At 50.7% G+C, this 20,611-nt stretch overlaps 1 protein-coding gene across 1 annotated transcript; it reads left to right on the plus strand.

The window, feature by feature from the left end:
• Positions 1 to 19,312, plus strand: NME9 (NME/NM23 family member 9). The gene is made up of 11 exons (XM_059663830.1): positions 1 to 329; positions 4,698 to 4,755; positions 5,607 to 5,710; positions 7,579 to 7,650; positions 9,371 to 9,487; positions 10,605 to 10,680; positions 13,068 to 13,150; positions 13,447 to 13,539; positions 15,312 to 15,466; positions 16,985 to 17,121; positions 18,975 to 19,312. The coding sequence occupies exons 1-11, from the start codon at positions 297 to 299 to the stop codon at positions 19,034 to 19,036; spliced, it is 990 nt and encodes a 329-aa protein (XP_059519813.1). The 5' UTR covers positions 1 to 296; the 3' UTR covers positions 19,037 to 19,312.
• The last annotated feature ends 1,299 nt before the right edge of the window (positions 19,313 to 20,611 follow it).

Raw genomic sequence — 20,611 nt, forward strand, 5'->3', positions numbered from 1 at the left:
GGACGTTTTCACCCGAATTCTTTAGCTGCTCGGGTGCCATCGCCTGGCGCCCCTCTGTGGGCTCCGCAGTAAATGCCCTCACCCCAGCCCTGCAAGCCATGACCCCCGCGGGCTGCAGGCTCCGCTTCCACTGTGGGGTGTCCATTTGCATCAGTGCGCTTATTTGCTGCTGTTTATGTTCACCTTAGACGGGTGCGGGGTTGGGGGCGGGACGGTCTAAGGTAGGCTCGCGGATCTGCATGCGCTGCGGGTGTGTCGGGAGGCGAGCGTAACAGGGCTTCTGTCTTTGCAGAGCCATGGGAAGCAAGAAGAAGGAAATCGCCCTGCAGGTAAGCCTCAAGGGGTGCTGACTTCCAGCACTTGGTTGGGGTTGGAGGATGAGGGTGCTGTGGCTCGGGAAGAGCAGTATACAAGTGATCCTCTTTGCCAGCGGTATTTGACAGGCAGTTCCCAAACCTGGGTGTAGATCTCGGTCTGGTAGTGATGGCAATTTTTTGTGCACTTAAATACAAACAGGTATAGCATTGGGTTTAAGCTCTTATGCTTGCTTACAGTGCTATACCGCCTTGAAACTCTACAACACTTTTATAGTTTTTAAAATGAAACTAAACAACCAAGAAATATTGATCAATATAATTTGATGTGACCTATTTATTGTTGAAATAGAATTGCAACTTGCTGCGAGACTATGATATAGATTCTTTTGAGTTTGTAAGTGTGTGCTCTCTGGAGACCCAGTTGTCCCACGACTGATCTATTCAATCAGTTGCTTACTCAACAAGTATGTTTTGATATTTTACGTGCTGTGTGCGTGCATTTGTCTTAGAAAGTGCTTCACTTCACTTGCGCCTAAGATAAGTGAATCCATAAGCCGAGCCTGCTGTTTCTTCCCGGCCCTGGACAGTAAGTCGCGGGGGATTCTAGGCCTGTGGTAAACTTGCAGGCATGGGCTGTGGAGTCCAGGGGAGTGCTTTGTCATAGGAGACCATCTGGATGATCTGTAATATGGGTACAATTTAAGGCAAACTTTAAAATGTCTGAGTCAGCTCCGCCCATCAGGATAAATGCTCAGGCCACAGGCACCCCCTGGAGAGTAGAAAGGCAGGGTCTTGAGACACATAACTTCACTTTCATTGTTCTCTGTGGCACCAGCACTTCACATGTGGATTTCGAAAGCCTAGTGATTTTTTTTTTTAAAGGGAGAAAGCATTGTCAGTCTAAGGGTAGTGCATGGGGGGTGGGGGAGGGAGGAGCTTTAGACTGGAAGCCTGACAAGGCTTTGGTTTGTTTTGTTAATCCCGGAGGATATTTTTTCCATTGAATTTTTGAAAAGAGTGGAAGGGGGAGAGGTAGAAAGAGAGAAACACCGATGTGAGAGAGACACATTGACCGGTAGCCTCCTGCAGGTGCCCCAACCAGGGCTGGGAATCAGGGCTGGGGATTGAGCCTACAAACAAGATACGTACCCTTAACGGGGATTCAAACCCAGGATCCTTCAGTCCGCAGGCCTTCGCTCTGTCCATTGAGCCAAACCGGCGAGGGTCAGAAGCCTGAAAAGTTGATATAGTTCTTGAGTCTTAGACTCAAGAGATTTTGGACAAACCACATAACTCTGAGATTTTGGACAAACCACATAACTGCCTATCTGTAGAAGAAGGGTATTAGGGGAGTTATCCCTTATGGCCTTCCAGCCTTTATGTTCTAGCAGTCTAGAGCAGGGGTGGGCAAACTTTTTGACTCGAGGGCCATAATGGGTTCTTAAACTGGACCGGAGGGCCGGAACAAAAGCATGGATGGAGTGTTTGTGTGAACTAATATAAATTCAAAGTAAACATCATTACATAAAAGGGTACGGTCTTTTTTTTTTAGTTTTATTCATTTCAAACAGGCCGGATCTGGCCCACGGGCCGTAGTTTGCCCACGGCTGGTCTAGAGTCATGAATCTTGCCAGCTGTGCATGTTCTGTCTGTAAATAAATTCTAAGCCCCTGGCCCTAGCACTTATGCTGCAAAAATGATTTTCTCAGCTTCTCTGTGCCTCTATATCCTTTATGTAAATGAGAGGGAAAATCCATAACCTGAAGAGAGAATGGTTGTGACAAAATTTCTTTACATAGTCCTAGCCAGTTTGGCTCAGTGGATAGAATTTCGGCCTATGGACTCAAGTGTCCCAGGTTTGATTCTGGTTGAGGGCACATGCCCGGATTGTAGGCTCGATCCTCAGTGTGGGTGTGCAGGAGGCAGCTGATCAATGATTCTCTCTCATTGTTGATGTTTCTATCTCTCTCTCCCTCTCCCTTCTTCTCAGAAATCAATAAAAATATATTTTTAAAAAACAAAAACAACAAAAATAAAACACCATAAAACTTCTTTAGACACTTCCAGGCTAGTCTGAATGCTGTCTGTGGTGGCTCTAAGATTTTTTGTCTCATATGATTATCTTTTCATGTGTCTAGATCTGCCAACCCAGGAACCCTGTTCCCTCTCTGGCTAAGACTATTTAGGGTTCCTTCTAAATAGAAATAGAAATAACAGACATCCAGAGACAGTGGAGCCAAAAGGTGCCACACACTCCCCATTGGTTCCCTAGTGGAGTCTGCATGTTCCCCACACTGTTCTGCTCCTTCAGTTGTCCAAAGGGCCCTGGTGGCACGGCAGGTGTGGCTAACACCGTCACAGGTGTGCTCCACGGACAGTTGCCACTGACAGCGGAGCCTCTGAAAGCCACTGTTGTGAGAGAGGGTGGGGGTGGCGTGGGGCTCCTCAGAACCCTTCTGTCACTTCCCTCAGGACTATGGCTGTGGGCCCAGCATGACATCAGTCCAACGTTCTTCTCTCATGTTAGGCATCAAGAAGGCTTCTGTTTAAAAAAAAAAAATCAAAACAAAAAAGTATGAAAACATGTTGTCTTTCAGAAAGATGGAGCTTTAATAGAGTATTTGCAGATACTAGGTTTTGAGCCCTTTTAAAGGGACAAAGACCTTAGCATACCTGTATTAAGAATAAGTAGTAATTGTCATGGTCTTTTAATTTATATGGTTTCAAACTAGCTCCCTACAAAAAATAAAAATTAAAAAAAAAGCTTACTAATTACAAAGGGAAAAGAGAATAATTTCACAGTGGAGGGGCCTGACAGACCACCTTAACAAGTGATCCAAGTAAACATCAGCAGAAATGAGGGAGATGGAAATTGTATGTCACCTGATAAGTTGCCATGGGAGGAACATTCTTCTGCTTCTCTGACACTCCAACCAATTCCAACCAACTCCAACCAATCCAACCATCTCCAACCAGTTCCAATCAGTTCTAACCAATTCCAACCAATCCAACTAATACCAACCAATCTGGCTAATTCCAACCAATCCAACAATTTCAACCAATCCAACTAATTCCAACAACTCCAACCAATCCAATCATCTCCAACCAATCCAACCAATTCCAACCAATCCAACCAGCTCCACCAATTCTAACCAATCCAACCAGCTCCACCAATCCAACCAATTCCAACCAGCTCCACTAATTCCAACCAATCCAACCAGCTCCATCAATCCAACCAATTCCAATCAGCTCCACCAATCCAACCAATTCCAACCAGCTCCACCAATTCCAACCAATTCCAACCAGCTCCACCAATTCCAACCAATCCAACCAGCTCCACCAATCCAACCAATTCCAACCAGCTCCACCAATCCAACCAATCCAACCAGCTCCACCAATTCCAACCAATCCAACCAGCTCCACCAATCCAACCAATTCCAACCAGCTCCACTAATCCAAAGATGCACAGCCTGACTGTAATCAGGAGGAAACACCAAACACACTCCAACTGAGGAATGGTCTACAAAATAACCAGTATGCAGAATTTAAAAGTGTCAAGGTCATGAAAATCAGAGACTAAAGAACTTTTCCAGACTGAAGGAGACTTAAGAGACTCCTGGCACATGATTCCGATTAGAGCTTTTGCTATTATGACTTTATTGGGAGGATCAGTAAAATTTGAATAGAGTCCAAGAGTTACATAATAATAATATATGTATTTATTTTTTATTTTGAGGGTTGTATTGTGGTTATGTAGGAATAATGGGCTATTAGATTAGTAATTTACTTTCAAATAATTCAAGAAGAAAAATTCCTTTATATTGTACTTGCAAATTTCCTGTAAGTTTGAAATTGTTTCAAAATAAAAACATACAAAAATGTATACTATTTATGAAGAGGGATAATATGTATTTCCCCTTGTATTTAATATTTGATATAATCCAGAATACTTTGTAGATAATAGAAAATGTGGGGAAGTGGCCATAAACTCTCTGTCAATTTCTGATGTGGAGAAAATTAAGGAAGATTTAATAAATGATGAGAAACAGCACATTCATGGCCTGGAAGACTCAAAAGTTGTTAATACTTCAATTATTTCCTAAATTGATCCACAGAATCAATGCAATCTCAATTAAAATCTTGACAGGAGTTTTTGCAGAAATTGCCAGGCTGGCTCTAAAATGTTTGTAGAAATGCAAAGGACCTGGAATAGTCAATACAACCTTGAAAAAGACAATATGGAGGCCTCACACCGCCTGATTCCAAGACTTGTTGTAGAGCTACAGGAATGAGGGGGGCTGGGGGGACCTGTAGCAAATATATCAGTGTCTCCCCATTCGTGCCCTCAGTAATACAGTATTTGTTCTTCTTTGATGTTAGGCCAACATCAGCACCCAGGAGCTTTGGGAGGAAATGCTCAGTTCCAAAGGACTAACTGGTAATTTAAGATAATTGTGGAGGTCCATCCTTTTAAAAATGGCTACATGACAGATTTACCAAGAAGAGAAAAGCTGCAATGACCACCATTTTCCTGTAACCTTGAGTTTCATGAATGAAGAACAGTTGATTTCTTTGCACATATAGATCTGGCTTGACCATCTATCTGCTGGTGAGTTCTGTTCAGGAAATTCGTCAGTACTATCCGGTAGCAGGCCTCCTGGTCAGGTGCAGGCAGAAGAGAGGTTCCCTCACACCCACCCCTGGCGCACAGCACAGACGGGGACCGAAGACCACAGTATCTAAGTTTCCACCCGGGTCTCTATCAGAGTCACTTTCCAGGAGAACAGTGTTGACTTTCTAAAGTGAACAAAACTCTCCTTTACCCAAAGCAAGTCACTTGTAATTCATCAGGGGAAAAGGTCAAAGCTCTGTTTATTATCAAAGAAGCTAAGAATTGACTGTATGCTGACAGGTCACCTATAGTGGCTTCTTCCTTTTAGAATAGATGGTTTCAGTCCATTCAAATATTTATTGAGGGCCACTCTGGGCTAGGTCTGCACGTAGCCTGCAAATTCCTTACGGTAAAGGGATCATGGTAAGCAAATGATTTCCCACCCTACACGACTTCACTGTGTTTAGAATTCAGAACAAAGAGTTGCTGAGAATGAGGGATAGCTGTGTTTCCATGATCGCTCATACTCTGACGGGATAATAAATCCTGTAACCATTAATGTCCCTGCAAACGACATCCATCTGAGGGAGCTAGCATGTGCGGGTGTAAACTTGGCCTGACATGCTGGACGCTGGGGCTCACCAGAGCCTCCCTGCTTCTCTCCCGGTGCCGCGCAGTGGTCGATGTCTATCAGGGCTGGTGTGGCCCCTGCAAGCCTGTGGTGAGCCTCTTCCAGAAGATGAGGATCGAGGTTGGCCTGGACCTTCTGCACTTTGCATTGGTAAGATCCTCTCTCAGTGGGGCTGTCGCTCAACATTGTAAGAAAAGGCAACATTTCAACACAGGAACAGGAAGTGCGAGCTCCCTTTTCAGAGCACTGAGTAGCTTTTTATTCGTCATGCTGCCTCGCAGTTTCTCTGGGGATGAAATCCTCCCTCAGCCCCTCACTGACCGTCACTCTGGCCGCAGGGCCAGAATGCCTGCCACTCCAAGAGGTGTGCTCCCTCTTAGCTCACAGACGCTGTGGGCTCTGGAGTTCCCCTTCAGAGCTCAGGGTTTCAGGATCTCTATCCTCTGCTCCGCAAGGGGGACTCTGAGTAAACATGTACTGGATTAGTGTATGGAAATGGGACCAAATTCCGGAGACGTGTGCAAGAGACACTCCGTGGGTTTGCGGTTCAAAGACTGAACACAGAAGGTGGGCTTCGCGCTAACCTCGCCACAGGTTTGGCTTCAAGGGCTTTGGCTCCTCCCGCTCTGGGAGTCCGTGTGGACGCTTCTGCAGGGCGTGGGGGGGAACGTCCGCGGGCAGGTTTCCCAGACACAGGGCACTGGGAGGCCCTTCCGCCCCTGAGGCTGCCGGTCGGGCAGCAGCAGGACTTAGTGAGCTTCCTGGTGCCGGAGGAGTAGCCGGTGGGGAGCAGGGGAAACCATCTTTCCTCCTCGTTTTATTCCTCAAAAAAGTACACTGCCAACAATTTTTACCAACATATTGACAGGACAGTTGTTAAGATTCTGATGAAAAAACAATAGAAGCATGAAAGCAAGTCAGGGCTTCACCTGGGGCGGGCAGTCACGGTGTGTGGATGTGTGGTGTGCGTGTGTGCAGTGAGTGCATGCAATGTGTGTGTGGTGTGTGGTATGTGATAGGTGGTGTGTGTGTGATAGGTGGTGTGTGTGTGTGGTAGGTGGTGCATGTGTGTGTGATATGTGGTATGTGTTAGGTGGTGTGTGTGTGATAGGTGGTGCATGTGTGTGATATGTGGTGCATGTGTGTGTGATAGGTGGTATGTGTTAGGTGGTGTGTGTGTGATAGGTGGTGCATGTGTGTGATATGTGGTGCATGTGTGTGTGATAGGTGGTGTGTGTGTGATAGGTGGTGTGTGTGATATGTGGTATGTGTGTGATAGGTGATATGTGTGATATGTGGTATGTGTTAGGTGGTGTGTGTGTGTGATAGGTGGTGTGTGTGTGTGTGATAGGTGGTGTGTGTGTGTGGTAGGTGGTGCATGTGTGTGTGATATGTGGTGTGTGAGTGTGTGATAGGTGGTGTGTGTGTGATAGGTGGTGTGTGTGTGTTAGGTGGTGTGTGTGTGATAGGTGGTGTGTGTGATATGTGGTGTGTGTTAGGTGGTGTGTGTGTGATAGGTGGTGTGTGTGTGATAGGTGGTGTGTGTGTGATAGGTGGTGCATGTGTGTGTGATATGTGGTGTGTGTGATATGTGGTGTGTGTGATATGTGGTATGTGATAGGTGGTGTGTGTGTGATAGGTGGTGTGTGTGTGTGATAGGCTGTGTGTGAGTGTGTGATAGGTGGTGAGTGTGTGATAGGTGGTGTGTGTGTGATAGGTGGTGTGTGTGTGATAGGTGGTGCATATGTGTGATATGTGGTGTGTGAGTGTGTGATAGGTGGTGAGTGTGTGATAGGTGGTGTGTGTGTGATAGGTGGTGTGTGTGTGATAGGTGGTGTGTGTGATAGGTGGTGTGTGTGTGATAGGCGGTGTGTGTGTGATAGGTGGTGTGTGTGTGATAGGTGGTGTGTGTGTGGTGTATGAAGTGCAGTGTGCATGTGGATTGTCTGTGCAGTCCCTGCCATCATGCCCCTGTACCCGCTGTGCCCAGGGACCTGCTGGCAGCTTGTTTTCTTTAGGCGGAGGCAGACTGTCTTGACGTCCTCGAAAAATACCGCGGGAGGTGTGAGCCCACCTTCCTGTTCTATGCGGTAAGTACGTTTTTTTTTGTTGTTTTTTTAAAATATATTTTATTGATTTTTTACAGAGAGGAAAGGAGAGAGATAGAGAGTTAGAAACATTGATGAGAGAGAAACATCGACCAGCTGCCTCCTGCACATCTCCTACTGGGGATGTGCCCGCAACCCAGGTACATGCCCTTGACCGGAATCGAACCTGGGACCCCTCAGTCTGCAGGCCGACGCTCTATCCACTGAGCCAAACCGGTTTCGGCGGTAAGTACATTTTCAGAACCAGGACTATGTGATGGTTGCAGATCTTTGGGGTTCAGGTGGGTGAGTCTCACAGGCATTAATTCTCACTGGGAGTCACCAAGGGGTCACACTGATCCAAACCCGTGACTGCCTTTATCATTTTGGCAGAGGACGATGTCCTGAAGTCCTGGTGATGCAGGCCCCAACTGGCCGGCGGCCGGGGCCCTGCTCACTGGCCGGCGGCGTCACCTGAGTGGGGGCAGCTTCGGCCAGGCCGTGCAGGGGAAGAACAGGAGTCACTGATATGCTGCTTCTGGCTGGTGGACACTCCTGACTGAGGTTTCACTCTCAGAGCAGCGTTTCAGCTTCCTGTGCTCTGCTCCGTGGAGGGGAGCTTACAGCACACCCAGTACCCCTTCATGGGTGGACGAGCTCTGCATGCAACTTTATGTATCATAAAACGTGAAGGTCGTTTACGGAAAGTCAGAAACGAGAGGGACTATTGAGGACAGACAAGCGGTGCAGTGATTTGAAGGTAACTGGGATGTCTTTGGTATGACATCCGTGCTCATACTCCGAGGGCCCACTGTCACTCCTGGCTCTCTAGGTTTAGGTCTCCTGACAGGCACTGAAGGCAACTGAATGACATCTTCTTCCTGACCCAGTCCAGCCCCCTCCTTATACTGGGAAACTGGGGGCTCTCCCCACCCCCCCATCCCCCCAGGCCTCCTGATAGCCAGGTCAGGGTTTAGTTTGGAAACGTTTGGGCCTCTCAGCACTGCAAGTATTACAGATCGGGAGCTTATGATAAAACATTTGCGCCTGGAGTTTTAGTCGGGAGACTGAAGTCATATGATGGAACATGGGTGGGGCGGGAGGGAGACGTGGGAAGGAGCTAAGAGGAGCGTGCTCCCCAGCCACACGCTGCTGAACAAGTGAAAGCAAGAAACCCAGGTTCACCCCAAACACCACCTGACCTCCCAGATGGAGTTGGGAATAGAGTCTTGCCTGGAATTCCAAGCATTCTGTACACCCCCCATTAAAGCAATGACCTATTTGCTTTAGAATGACCTTGTTCTATTGTAATTGTTTGTTTGATGATCACCTTTCTGCCCCCACTCGGCTCCCCACTCACTGAGGGCACGACTGTGTCTTTTCGTGTTTAGTGTTCATAGCCTTTGCCTGGGTCTCGGTGCTTGACAGGTAAGTGCTTAATAGATAGATACATGTTGAGGGCATGAGCCAGGTATAGGCAACTCACATCCTGTCCCTCCGTTAGCCGACTCCCCATGGCCCTGAAGGAAGTTCTGAAAGGAGGGGCCTGGGGTACAAGGCAGAGAAGTAGATGGAGGCTGTGGGCCTGGGGCCGATGGGCCTTGGCCTTGACCTTGACCTTGGGCACACTCCTAAACAAAGCGCTTGGACACTCCCACTGGTTCTTGAAGAGATTAGCATCTGGGTTTCCTGTGGCTTGAGCAGCACATCTGTCCTGTTGCAGGGAGGGAAACTGGTGGCTGTGGTTAGAGGAGCAAATGCCCCACTGCTGCAGAAAACTATCCTGGACCAGCTGGAGGCCGAGAGGAAGGTGCTGGCTGAAGGCAGAGAACGGAAGGTGGTAAGGCGGCCACTCCTGCAAGCAGCAAGCTCAGGCTGTGCTCCAGACCTGCCATTCCCTCCCCTTCCCACTAATTTTCCTGGGCCTGTCAGCTGGAAGCTTCATTAAATGCCCACCTGAGTCCCCGCTGAGAGTGCAGGGAGAGCACGAGGCCCCGCTGACACGTGCATTTTGAAATCTTCCTTCTGGAGCCTTCTTTCAAAAAGCTGCCCTTCACCCAGAACGCTTCAACTTTCTTTATCCACTTCCCTTCCTCCCCTCCTGCTACTCATTACAGGGTTTCTGGATCCCTGACAATGAAGTCAGAAATGAAAATAAAGGGATGGAATCGAGGAGTGGGCAGGCGGAGCCCAGCCCCAGGGTGAGATCTCTCCTGGTGACCTGCCGCCCTCACCTCGATTCCTGGAAGTCTTACTTGTGATCCCAGAGGGCTCGCGTCTTCACTTTAGAAATTAAGCTCTGTCAGGACCATGAGAAACAGCCTGTGGTTCTGAGATACTATTTCCACGATGACACGGGCTGAGTTTTTCATAAATCACTGGCTGCCTCCGAAGAACGACACACCTGCGGCAGAGAGAGGGACACATCCTGGAGCTCTGAGCACCTGCCAAAGGGGCCTTCGTGGTCAGCGTTCATTGTTCCAGTTCTCACATTCAATTCCAAAGGGCAAAGTCCTGTTTTTATAGAATGGACAGGCATCGAATCATACTCTCCCCCCCAGGAAACTGGCAACTTCCCCCCAAGAAAGGCGTTCCCAAATGCTGGTGCTCTCTCTGTACTGCTCCCCTGCACTGTGTGGGCAATCGCTTCATATTTACTCGCCTTTCAGTTCTTCCGTTGCCAGCTCTGTATGTGTACACAGTGCTCGTGGAAACAGGCCGACTGTGAGCTTTAAGCTCAGCACGGATTTCCTTGTCTCCAAACACTCAGCACCCCCTCCCCGCACCACCGCACAGCCGCTAGCAACGCTCTCCTCGTTTCCAAGATGGATCATCTTGGCCCTTTTGTTGCTCTGTATTTTGAACCTTTATTTTGGGGGTTTCTGCAGGTTTTTGTGGTCATTTAAATTAATTAATGACCTCATTAATTAATTTAATTAATGACCAATTTGTATCAGATCAAAGACGAGGCTCTCTCTGAGGAGGAGGAACGCTTTTCCCATGAAAAGGACGGTGGCGAAGACGCGGACGTGGGTGAGTGCCCAGCCAACCGGCAAGGCCAAAAGGCCAAGCAGACTCCGACTTGATGTGTTTTTAAAAAATATACAAGTAGTCAGTTTATCGAGCCACCTGAGCCACTTGTAAAACGTTTTGCCTCTGGCCACCTGTCCTCCAGCATCATTTCATATCCCCTTTCTGTCCTTTTTTGGGCACTTTTCACGGCTTTCTGATCATGTTCAAATAGAGCAAGTGTGACTTTCACGGCGACTTCGGGCGTCAGGAAAAGCTCCCTGGAATAAAGTGGAGGATATCGACACTAATATTGTAAAGTTACGATGCTGATGTTTCCTTAGTCCTTATCTCAGCTAAAGAGCTCCAGTTTCTTTCTTTTTTTTTCTCTCACCTTTTTTTCTGACGTATCAGAAAGTCAGCTGAACACCTTCTCTCCCCACAGCCCTGCACCCTCTGCCCTTGCTCCCCCGCCCCGTACAGCTCAGGATCCTACACGGCCCTGCCGGGCAGGCCTTCACGAGCCTCCTGACAGTGTGGGGGGGAAGCCCACGTCAGCCAGGCTGCGGCTGGGGAGGAGGGAGGCCACTGAGACACCAGAGGCAGCCAGGCCTAAGTTCGGGGACAGAGCTGGAAAGAGAAGGAAGATTCGATGACTGCACGAAGCAGAAAGGCTGTGTATTGGTGTGTGGGCAGTGAGGAGTTTGAGTTGGGTTCTAACAAGGAGAGGCCCAGTTTAGGAGGGCGAGACGGTTCCAGTGTGAAAAGAAAAACCGTCCATTTGACTTCTGTAGGACACATTTGTTGCCTCCTTTTTGGATTATCTCCTGTGAGTCCCCTCCCCCTTATTTTCCTTCAAATCCAATCTCTCCGCCTAGAAAACAATGCAAAACCCTGGCCTTCCTCTCCCCCACTCTGAGCTTCCGGAACTTTGTCCACACTCCGGGGGCCACCCGACCTGCGGCTGCCGCCCGCTCCCCCTGACCTGCTCCTCCCAGGGCGCCACTGACCTTCTCCATGCCAAATCCAAGGGACCGTTCCCAGTCACGTCCTACGGCACCTTCCTACAGACGCGGACGTGCGCAATGTCTTCCTTCTCCAACCCTCTTCTCTCTTGGCTTCTCTTGGTCACGGCCTTTCTCGGTGTCCCCCAACGTGTCCGGCCTCTCCTCAGCCTCCCCTTCACTGGCGTCTTTTCTTTTACTCCCTTTTCAAGCTGGAGCTCTCCAGGCCCCTGCTCTGGCCAATTCTCTTCTCACCGCGTACCTCTGAGCTGACCTCACTCACTGGTCAATGTATAAGGACATGTATGTAAGAGCCCCATAAGGTCTAAGTGCTCATAGCGCTCATAGGATGTTTTAAGTGGAATTCACAGGGAAATGAGTAGAGATGTTGCTTCAAATAATTCACGCCTTGCAGTACACTTCTTTTGAGGTTTTTCGGGTCTTGTTAAGTCTCATTGCAACACAAATGATGTAAAAGTTGAGACTAGAAGAGGATAGGAGGACACAGAGTCTGTGGAGAGCAGAGGTTGGTCCCCAAGGCCCCGCTCATACAAACAGGAGTACAACAGGACAGCCTCAGGACTGGACACCGGGCTCCCTGCAGCGCCGGCGGCCTGAGCGGTGGACTCTGGTTATGTGGCATCTCCCTCAGCGTCACGGCTGATTGGACCCATGGACACGGACCAAAGGGCAGCCAGTCAGTAGACGCGTCGGTGAGCTATGACTGGTGCCTTAGCTGCAAACAACACGCTGGCCAATCTGAGCTCCTCTCCGGGGAAACTGAACTGAGGCCGAGAAGACTGGAGAGCTGTAGTTTGGTCGTGTGCGCTGGCGCTGAAGGGTCATGTGGACTCAGGGCCCAGGGCAGCCCTCCTTGGCCATGTGCCAGGGGAGTAAAAAAGAAGCATTGGCAAAGGAGCTCGCAGAGTGAGAGGAGAACACAGCAGTCAGCAGTCAGAGCCAGGAATCATGAGAGGGTGACAGGAAGGAACAGGAGTAGCCAGGCCTGCGTTGCTTCTGCCACGGCCCCCCCCCCCCCCCCCTCCTGCAGGCCTCCTCTCTCAGCTATTTCTGGGTTTCTGTTCCTTGGTAGTCTTTGATCTCCTCCCACTCCTCCCTTGCTCCTTCCCCCTTCATCCCCTCCCCCACTCCCTCCCTCCCTCCCTCCCAGGCCTGTGTCCCTAGCATGTCTCCGTCCCCTGCAGCCAGGTTGAGGTTGAGGTTGAGGTCTGGAGCCAGACCCGTGCTCCCACTAGATTCCAGGTTTGCAGGGGCACAGCCAGAGGCCAGGCGAGGGACCCCTGGGAGCTGTGTGCAGAGGCTGTGTGGTCCCTGCAGGTGGCCTCCTGAGAGCCTCCAAGATGGATGAGCCCAGCGCCTGACAACACCGCCCTTGGCTTATTACAGCTTCATCAGAGAAGACCTGTACCTTGGCGATCATTAAACCAGATGCAGTCGGCCACGGGAAGACTGATGAGATCATCATGAAGGTAGAGGGACAACACGCACCCCGCAGGCTGTCCTCGGGTCTCCTCTGGTGGAAACAGGGGTGGGCATCGTGGAGCAGTGTCCTTCCTAGTAGGGAGAGAACGCTTTTAAGGAGCTTTAACCAAAATTCCATTTATGTAAATTAAAATTAAAAAATCTAAGCAGGAAAGATATGATAAAGATGAGGATTTCCACTGTTTTTAATGTTGCCTTTTCTATTATCTTCTACTTTTCAACTCATTTAGATGGGAATTTGGGCTGCATTTACCCTTTCAGAATGTGTGTGTATATTCTGCAGATCCAGGAAGCTGGGTTTGACATTACAATGAGTGAAGAGAGGACCATGACGGAGGCAGAAATGCGACTCTTCTACCAACACAGAGCTGGAGAGGTCAGCTCGTCCGCTCCCATTGTTCAACCCACTCCCGTCTCTTCTCTTTCGAGTATGATCACAGGTTACTAGTTTGGGAGAAAATAGAGAATTAGGAACAGCAAGAATATAGCAGGAGGCGGCTGTGAATTGGTTCGGTCATGATGCTGCATTGGTGAAGGTGCTTTGGCTGCAGGAAGCGATTTGGACTCTGCCTTAAGTAACAAAATAAGGGATTGATTGAAATGATACTCCCTGACTCTGGGAACTGAAGGAAGAGTTGAATGAGAAGGTGTTGGGGAAAAGAACCAAGACAGTTGTAGGGAAATTCAGGAGCGGAACCTCAGGGACAGTCACTTCGGGGGCTGGGGTGCTGCCGCTGGACTCGGGTTCAGCCACCTCCCTTTGCATCTGCTTGGCTCATGGACTTGGCGGAAGGAGCTGGCGGCATAACTTGGTCACCCTCCCTCTCGTTGAGGTGTGTGTGCATGGGAGGCATGGGGGTGTGGATAGACATTACGGTTGTCAGCCAGACTAGGGCCAAATGATGGGGGAAGGGCTGTTCAGGAAGGAAAACCAGAGAGCTGTTACTTGAAGGAAGAGAAAGGATTCTAAAGTACTGCCCCCCAAAAACAAACAAACAAAAAAAGTCTCAACTACACCCCACCCTTGGTTACCCAGCATCCACAGGATTTTCATATGTGATTTTTAAAAATGCCCCTACCTAATCCTATATAATAAAACCCGAATATGCAAATCGACAGAACGGCAGAATGACCAGTTGCTATGACACACACTGACCACCAGGGGGAAGACACTCAACACAGGAGCTGCCCCCTGGTGGTCAGTGCTCTCCCACAGCGGGAGCACCACTTAGCCAGAAGTGTCTCCCACCTCTGCAGCAGCGCCTAGAATGTCCAACTGATGGCTTAGGCCCGCTTCCCTCGAGTGGGTCTAAGCCATCAGTTGGACATCCCCTGAGGGCTCCTGGACTGTGAGAGGGCGCAGGCCAGGCTGAAGGACGCCCCACCCCCTCCCCAGTGCATGAGTTTCATGCACCAGTCCTCTAGTTTCGTATAATCTCACTAGAGGCTCGGTGCACAGAATTTGTGCACTGGGGGGGGGGGGGGTCCCTCAGCCCGGCCTGCACACTCTCACAATCCGGGACCACTGGCTCCTAACCACTCACCTGCCTGCCTGCCTTATCACCTCTAACTACTCTGCCTGCCTGTCTGATCGCCCCTAACCACTCGCCTGCCTCATCACCCCTAACCACTCTGCCTGCCTGCCTCATCACCCCTAACCACTCTGCCTGTCTGCCTTATCACCCCTAACTACTCTGCCTGCCTGTCTGATTGCCCCTAACCACTCTGCCTGCCTGCCTGCCTCATTGCCCCTAACCACTCTGCCTGTCTGCCTTATCGCCCCTAACCACTCTGCCTGCCTGCCTCATCGTCCCTAACCGCTTCTGCCTCGGCTCCCGCCACTGTGGCTTTGTCTGGAAGGTCGTCTGGAAGGATGTCCGGAAGGTCATTTGGCTGTCTGGTCTAATTAGCATATTATGCTTTTATTATAATAGATGCCCAACCCCAAATGAGTCAACCCAGTGTCTCCTCTTCCTGCCTTTAGCTTACACCTGGTTCCTCTGGGTGTGGGGGGGCATCACCACCACCCCTCCCAAGGGCCCTTCAGGGGCCTGCTGGCTGGTGGCAAGGCTGCTCACTGACCCTGCCCATCCTGTGGGTGGGACGGGCCCCGCTGACCCCCGGGCCCGTTTCCCCTCCCTGTTCCAGGAGGCATTTGAGAAGCTGGTACATCACATGTGCAGTGGGCCGAGCCACCTCCTGATCCTCACCAGGACTGAGGACACCGAGGACGTTGCCACCACCTGGCGAGCCCTCATGGGACCCTGTGACCCGCACGTGGCCAGGAGGGAGCAGCCTGACAGGTGATGTCACTAGCTGGGGTCCCTACATCCACCTCAGAACCTGCATCTGGGGAAGCAGAGAGCCCTGCCTGATGCTCAGCCCCGAATCATGGGTAACACAGAGGGCTCTCTGATGGCCACGATCCCCCTTTGTTGTAATTTTGGGGGAGACCCTGACATCCTCACCCTCTGATCCAGTCCCCTGCCCTTCGCCGAATGCCTCCTTGCTGCCTCCGTTGCCCAATTCTGAAGGCTGCTGCTGGACCCAGGCCTCACTGTTCTCTCTGTAGCCAGAAGGTCCCAAAGGGTGGTCTCAGGACCACCTGCCACACTCACCCAGGAAACACAGGTCCCAGGTCCGCCCCCCCCCCCTCAGGCCAGCCAAGTCAGAGCCTGGGTGGGGTCTAGGAATATGCACTGCACTCAAGCCCCTCAATGCCTACTCCCCTCCCTGGGTGCCCTGAGCGTGAGCACGCTGTTCTGCATATTGTCCTTGGTCTGCTCCTTGCCCCTGTGTGTTTCTAGCCTGACCCCACCAATGCCAAATCCACCACATCTTTCTTTCCTTTGAAGCTGTGAGAGGCCCAGCCAACAGGAAAGAAATGAGCAAGAGGCTAAGTAACCGAGGTTGCACCTTGTAGCTGTAGGGGCCAGGGACATTCATATATGAGGCGGCCTGGGCTAGCGAAAGACAGCCCAGTGCTCAGATCTTAGGTTACCATATACTCAGGCATGGCCCTTCTCAGGGTGTCAGTTCTCTCATCTGTAAAATGGGGATCTGAGCAACTATCAAGGGGGCTAGAGAGTACCATGGTTAAGAGACAGATTTCAGAATCTCTCTTCTTCCTCTTACTGTGTGACCTTGGGCCATGCTTTAATCTCTGCCTTGATTCCCTCATCTGAAAAATGGGTGCTATAATGGGACCTGCCTCAGATGTTGATGTGAGGATTAAGTGAGCATATATATAGGGTGTCCCTCAAAAATGTAACACACACTTCGAATAATTTTAAAGGCAGTCTTTATTAAAATGCATTTCACTTTCAAAACGGAGCTGCCAGCTGTTAAAGTATGCACACATTTTGGGGGAGACCCTGTATGTATGAAGCACAGTGCTTGACACACAGGAAGTCCTAGCAATATTAGCATTAACTGATGGGGGTACTGGGGGTTGATTCTGGAGCCCTGTCTGAAGCCCTTGGCAGGTGCCAGCCCCTGGTTATGATATCAGTAAAACGGCTGCTCCTGGGCTTCCACCACAACTCGACTCGCACCGTTCCCTCCCAGGGCTGTGGCACAAGTGAAACGAGAGCACGTTTGAGAAGCACCAGGCAGCGTGCCCAGAGTGCTGCCCTGGCGGGCGGGACAGATGTCAGCTCCTGTCACCCTGGCTGCTGTTCTTGGCATTTCCAACCGAGAGAAAGCCATTTCGCAGAAGTGCAGGGTGCCCATTGGTAGCTGGCGACCACGTTGCCAGAGAGCAAAACATTTCTCTTTCAAATGAAACAACGGTGTCTTGTCCATGTTGCCAATGCTCCCAGTCTCCGCGCTCAGTACGGCACGGAAGTGCCCTTTAACGCGGTCCACGGGAGCCGGGACGCGGAGGACGCCCGCCGAGAGCTGGCTCTGCTCTTCCCCAGCTTTACGTTTGCAGACCACGTCCCGGAAGCCGCTCTGGGTAAGTCATCCAGGCAGGTTTGGTCTCTATTCATCTTTAGTGAATATATGGGGAGGGGGGGATGATAACCATGTGGTAACCAAGGCTCCAATCTGATAAGGCTGCTCAGACAGGAGCCATTACACAGCTGCAGTCGCAGTCCCCATCTGCTTGGATTTTCAGAGTAACAGCGGCTGTTAAGGCTTATTACATTTTTTTTTGCGGCATTACTTTGGGGCCATATTTTCATTGCCAAGTTTCTTTGCATTTTTCTGTGGAAACCACTGGGAAAATAGAACTTTCTGGAAGCCTACATCCAAGCCAGTGAGTGGCCAGATGTCATCCCCACACTTCCCCTGTTCTCTGCAGGCCCCATGCTAGGCCCTTGGTGAGGTCGCTGAGTGAGGGTTACACAGAAGGGCCCTCTGTCACCCTCGTATCCCTCAGCCCCCACACTTTGGGAAAAGCATACTGGGTCATCACCTCCAAATATGGGTGAGAAACCTAAGACGTCCCCTGGGGTAAGGCGCACGGGACTTACCCCATTCCACGCGTGGAGAGCCAGGCCTGGCCCTGCTCCTGCTGCCGAGGTCTGCGGTTCTAGTTTGAGCCTGAAGGGACCAGAGGGTGAATATCCTGGGAAAAGCAAAGGATGTGAGGTGGTGGGGAAGGGATTCTTGGGAGGAGGCCCCATGCAGATCTGAAATGGTGATAACCCGTGTGTGCCCAAATGTTTAATGTATTTACCTAAATGTTTGCTATGCTCCTCGTTTTTTCAAGATCTGAATGCAGCCAAGTAAGAATAGGTGTTCTGAGGGTAAAGTAAGGTAGGACAGGCCCCGTTGAATCCTTGCCCCTGCCAGCTGAGGGCAAGCTGAGTGTGCCATGGATTCTAGGGAGGTGAGAAATCCTGGCAAGTACCGAGTTCACACACCCGAGTGTGAGTTGCGATTCCTCAAAGCCATGCCCCGCGGGAGGTGCTCTGGGGGCACTGTGAGGGCCAGCTTTCCTCCCGCACCTGCCCTCAGAGCCCCCGGTGCATTTCCTGATGTCCCCAGGTCATGGGACAGGGTCATCCTTTCTGGAGGGGCAACTGGAAACAAGCAGGTCTCCCTGAGGTCCAAGACTGAAGTATAAGGAGAGCGAACTGGCTGGGAATACTCATCGGGGCCATTGGGGGGAGTGTTGGGAGATCATGAGGCTGACTTTTGGGTCTCAGGTGATCATGCGTACAGGGGAGAATTCCAGAAGGGCTGAGGCCAGATCACAGCCCGGGAAAAAGTGCACAGCCTCACAGGATGCTGACGTTCCTCCATTTGCTTGATGGGTCCTGCTTTTCTAGTCGTCAGGAGCAGAGTGTGCTTCCCACTTGCCCAGCACTTTTTCTGCTAAGGGGCAAGGGTCAAGGTCACTGAAGACAGGTAACCCAGGGTTTGAATCCTGGCTCCACTATTTACCAGCTGAATAGCCTCTGGAAAATGATTTACCTTTTTGGTCCTCAGTTTCCCCATCTGTGAAATGGAGATAATGACAGACCCATTTTAGCCCCATAATAATACCTCTGCAGTAAGGGTCTTCCTCATAGGGCTGTTGTGAAGGCGAAAGGAGACCATGGGTGCCAGGTTCTTAGCCTGGTGCCTGACACATAGTAAGCGCTCAACCAATGTTACTCATTCTCCTACTTCTTTAATTCCTGGTCCCCGACACACAGATCAGGACCTCTCTTTGCCGTCCCTTCCCCCCTGACCCCTCACTTTATTGTCTGTGATGTAGCTAGGTCCCCTTTTCCTGTGTTTCTTTGTGGACGGTGTGTGGGACAGAGGACTGGGACGGGGCTGTTTCAGGAATCCTACAGAGCATCTGTCGTCCCACAGACCGCGAGGAAGGAGTGGTGGGCCCCACCGAGGTGCTTCCCTTCCCTGAGGAATTGCACTGAGATGGACGTGCAGCCTCCGCAGCACGGGACCCAGGGCGCGGCCAGCAAGTGAAATGCCAGTGCGTTCCCATCTGCTGCGCATAAGGAAAGCTCTAGAATCGGAGCTTTTGAGCTCCGATTTCTTTTAGTTTAGCTCTCTTTCATGAATAATAAAATAGTTTCCTGCCTTATTAAACAGTATATAGCACATATACTTTTCTTTTGTGGCTGTTTCTGGAATTTTACAAAGTAAGTGGACATTAGGCGTACTCTGCTATGTTGTCTTGGGGGAAACGGAGTTAGTTACACAGGACAGTGTCTCCCCTATAAACACTGGAATAAATCTACTTTATGGCTTAAACAATGTCAGAGCTTAACTGGGTAACTAGGAACCTGAAAGCCGTGCAACAGGATTGGACACGACACTGCCAGGCCGATGGGCTTGGAGGCAGACAGGGGAAGCCCGGCCTTCAGCCCTCATGCGGCCTGTCCACGCCACACGGGCAGTCCGGGGATGCCGCAGGCCTGCCCCTGGGTCCTCAGTAAATCGGGGTGCTCCTGAAGCAATGCTGGGGGTTACATTGGAGCCAGGTTCATCTATTTTCCTGATGCTCCCTTCCCCGACTCCTTTCACGTTTTGGGGTTAGATTCTGGCTAAAGCCTATTTTAAAACCCGAGAGCTCCTCGTGGACCCGGTGGCCTCCAGCTTTCACGGAATTGCCCGACTTTGCCCTCCCTCCATGGTTGTGCCCTCGAGGGAAACCGGTTTTCAGTAAGAAGTAACTGTTATTACCCCATGAATATTAACATGCATAGCCACTCCCTCTTACCGGTTTGCTTGTAAGTTCATTAAGCCCAGGCATCACCTTTCCGCTCAGAGTGAGCAAAAGGCCGTGTTCTTCTGCATCATGAGGCCAATGTCAGCGATTTCCTTCTCACTTGCTCATTTTCTCCAGAGAACTTCGCTCCTCTGACTTGAAGTTCTTTAAACGGGCAGTTCGCCCCCAGAAGACTGCTTTTCACGGGAGCATTGCTTTCTGCAGCCTCGGGCATAGGGCACATGTGCTGGCACTGGAGGCAGAAGGCTGAGCCGAGCTGCATGAAAGTGGAGACCTGAGCCACCTCACGATGGAAGCACGCTGTCCGCTGTGCTCATCAGCATCTGCACAGGCCCCTGTGGGGAACAACGGAGCCCTCCCTGACAGGGCACGTCGGGAAGTTGAACCCACTGTTGCAGACCGCCCATCGTGGGGATGTGCTCTTCCCTTTGGGAGTGGGCTCAAGAGGGGGATTCAATTGCTCTGTGCCTGCGTGAGAGCTGGCAAATGCCTTGGAGAATCGCCAGAGCCCTGGGCCTGGTTTTCCACACCACGGATGCTGTATGGCTCTGAATGAGCTGCTTAGGAGTACACCCAGCTGACAGCTGTCTGATCTCCCCAGAAGCTGGGAAGCCAAGGATCTTCCATCACCGGAGAGGTGAGAGACGAGAAATGAAGCCGGGGCGAGAGAAGAGTAGGCGAGGACTGAGCCTGGGTGGAGGAGGATGTGTTGGCGTCTATGACCATCTTAAGCCTTCCCAGGAAGTGGCTTGGAGTG

Source organism: Myotis daubentonii, chromosome 14, assembly GCF_963259705.1.
Source record: "Myotis daubentonii chromosome 14, mMyoDau2.1, whole genome shotgun sequence".
Classification (NCBI taxonomy): Eukaryota; Metazoa; Chordata; class Mammalia; order Chiroptera; family Vespertilionidae; genus Myotis; species Myotis daubentonii.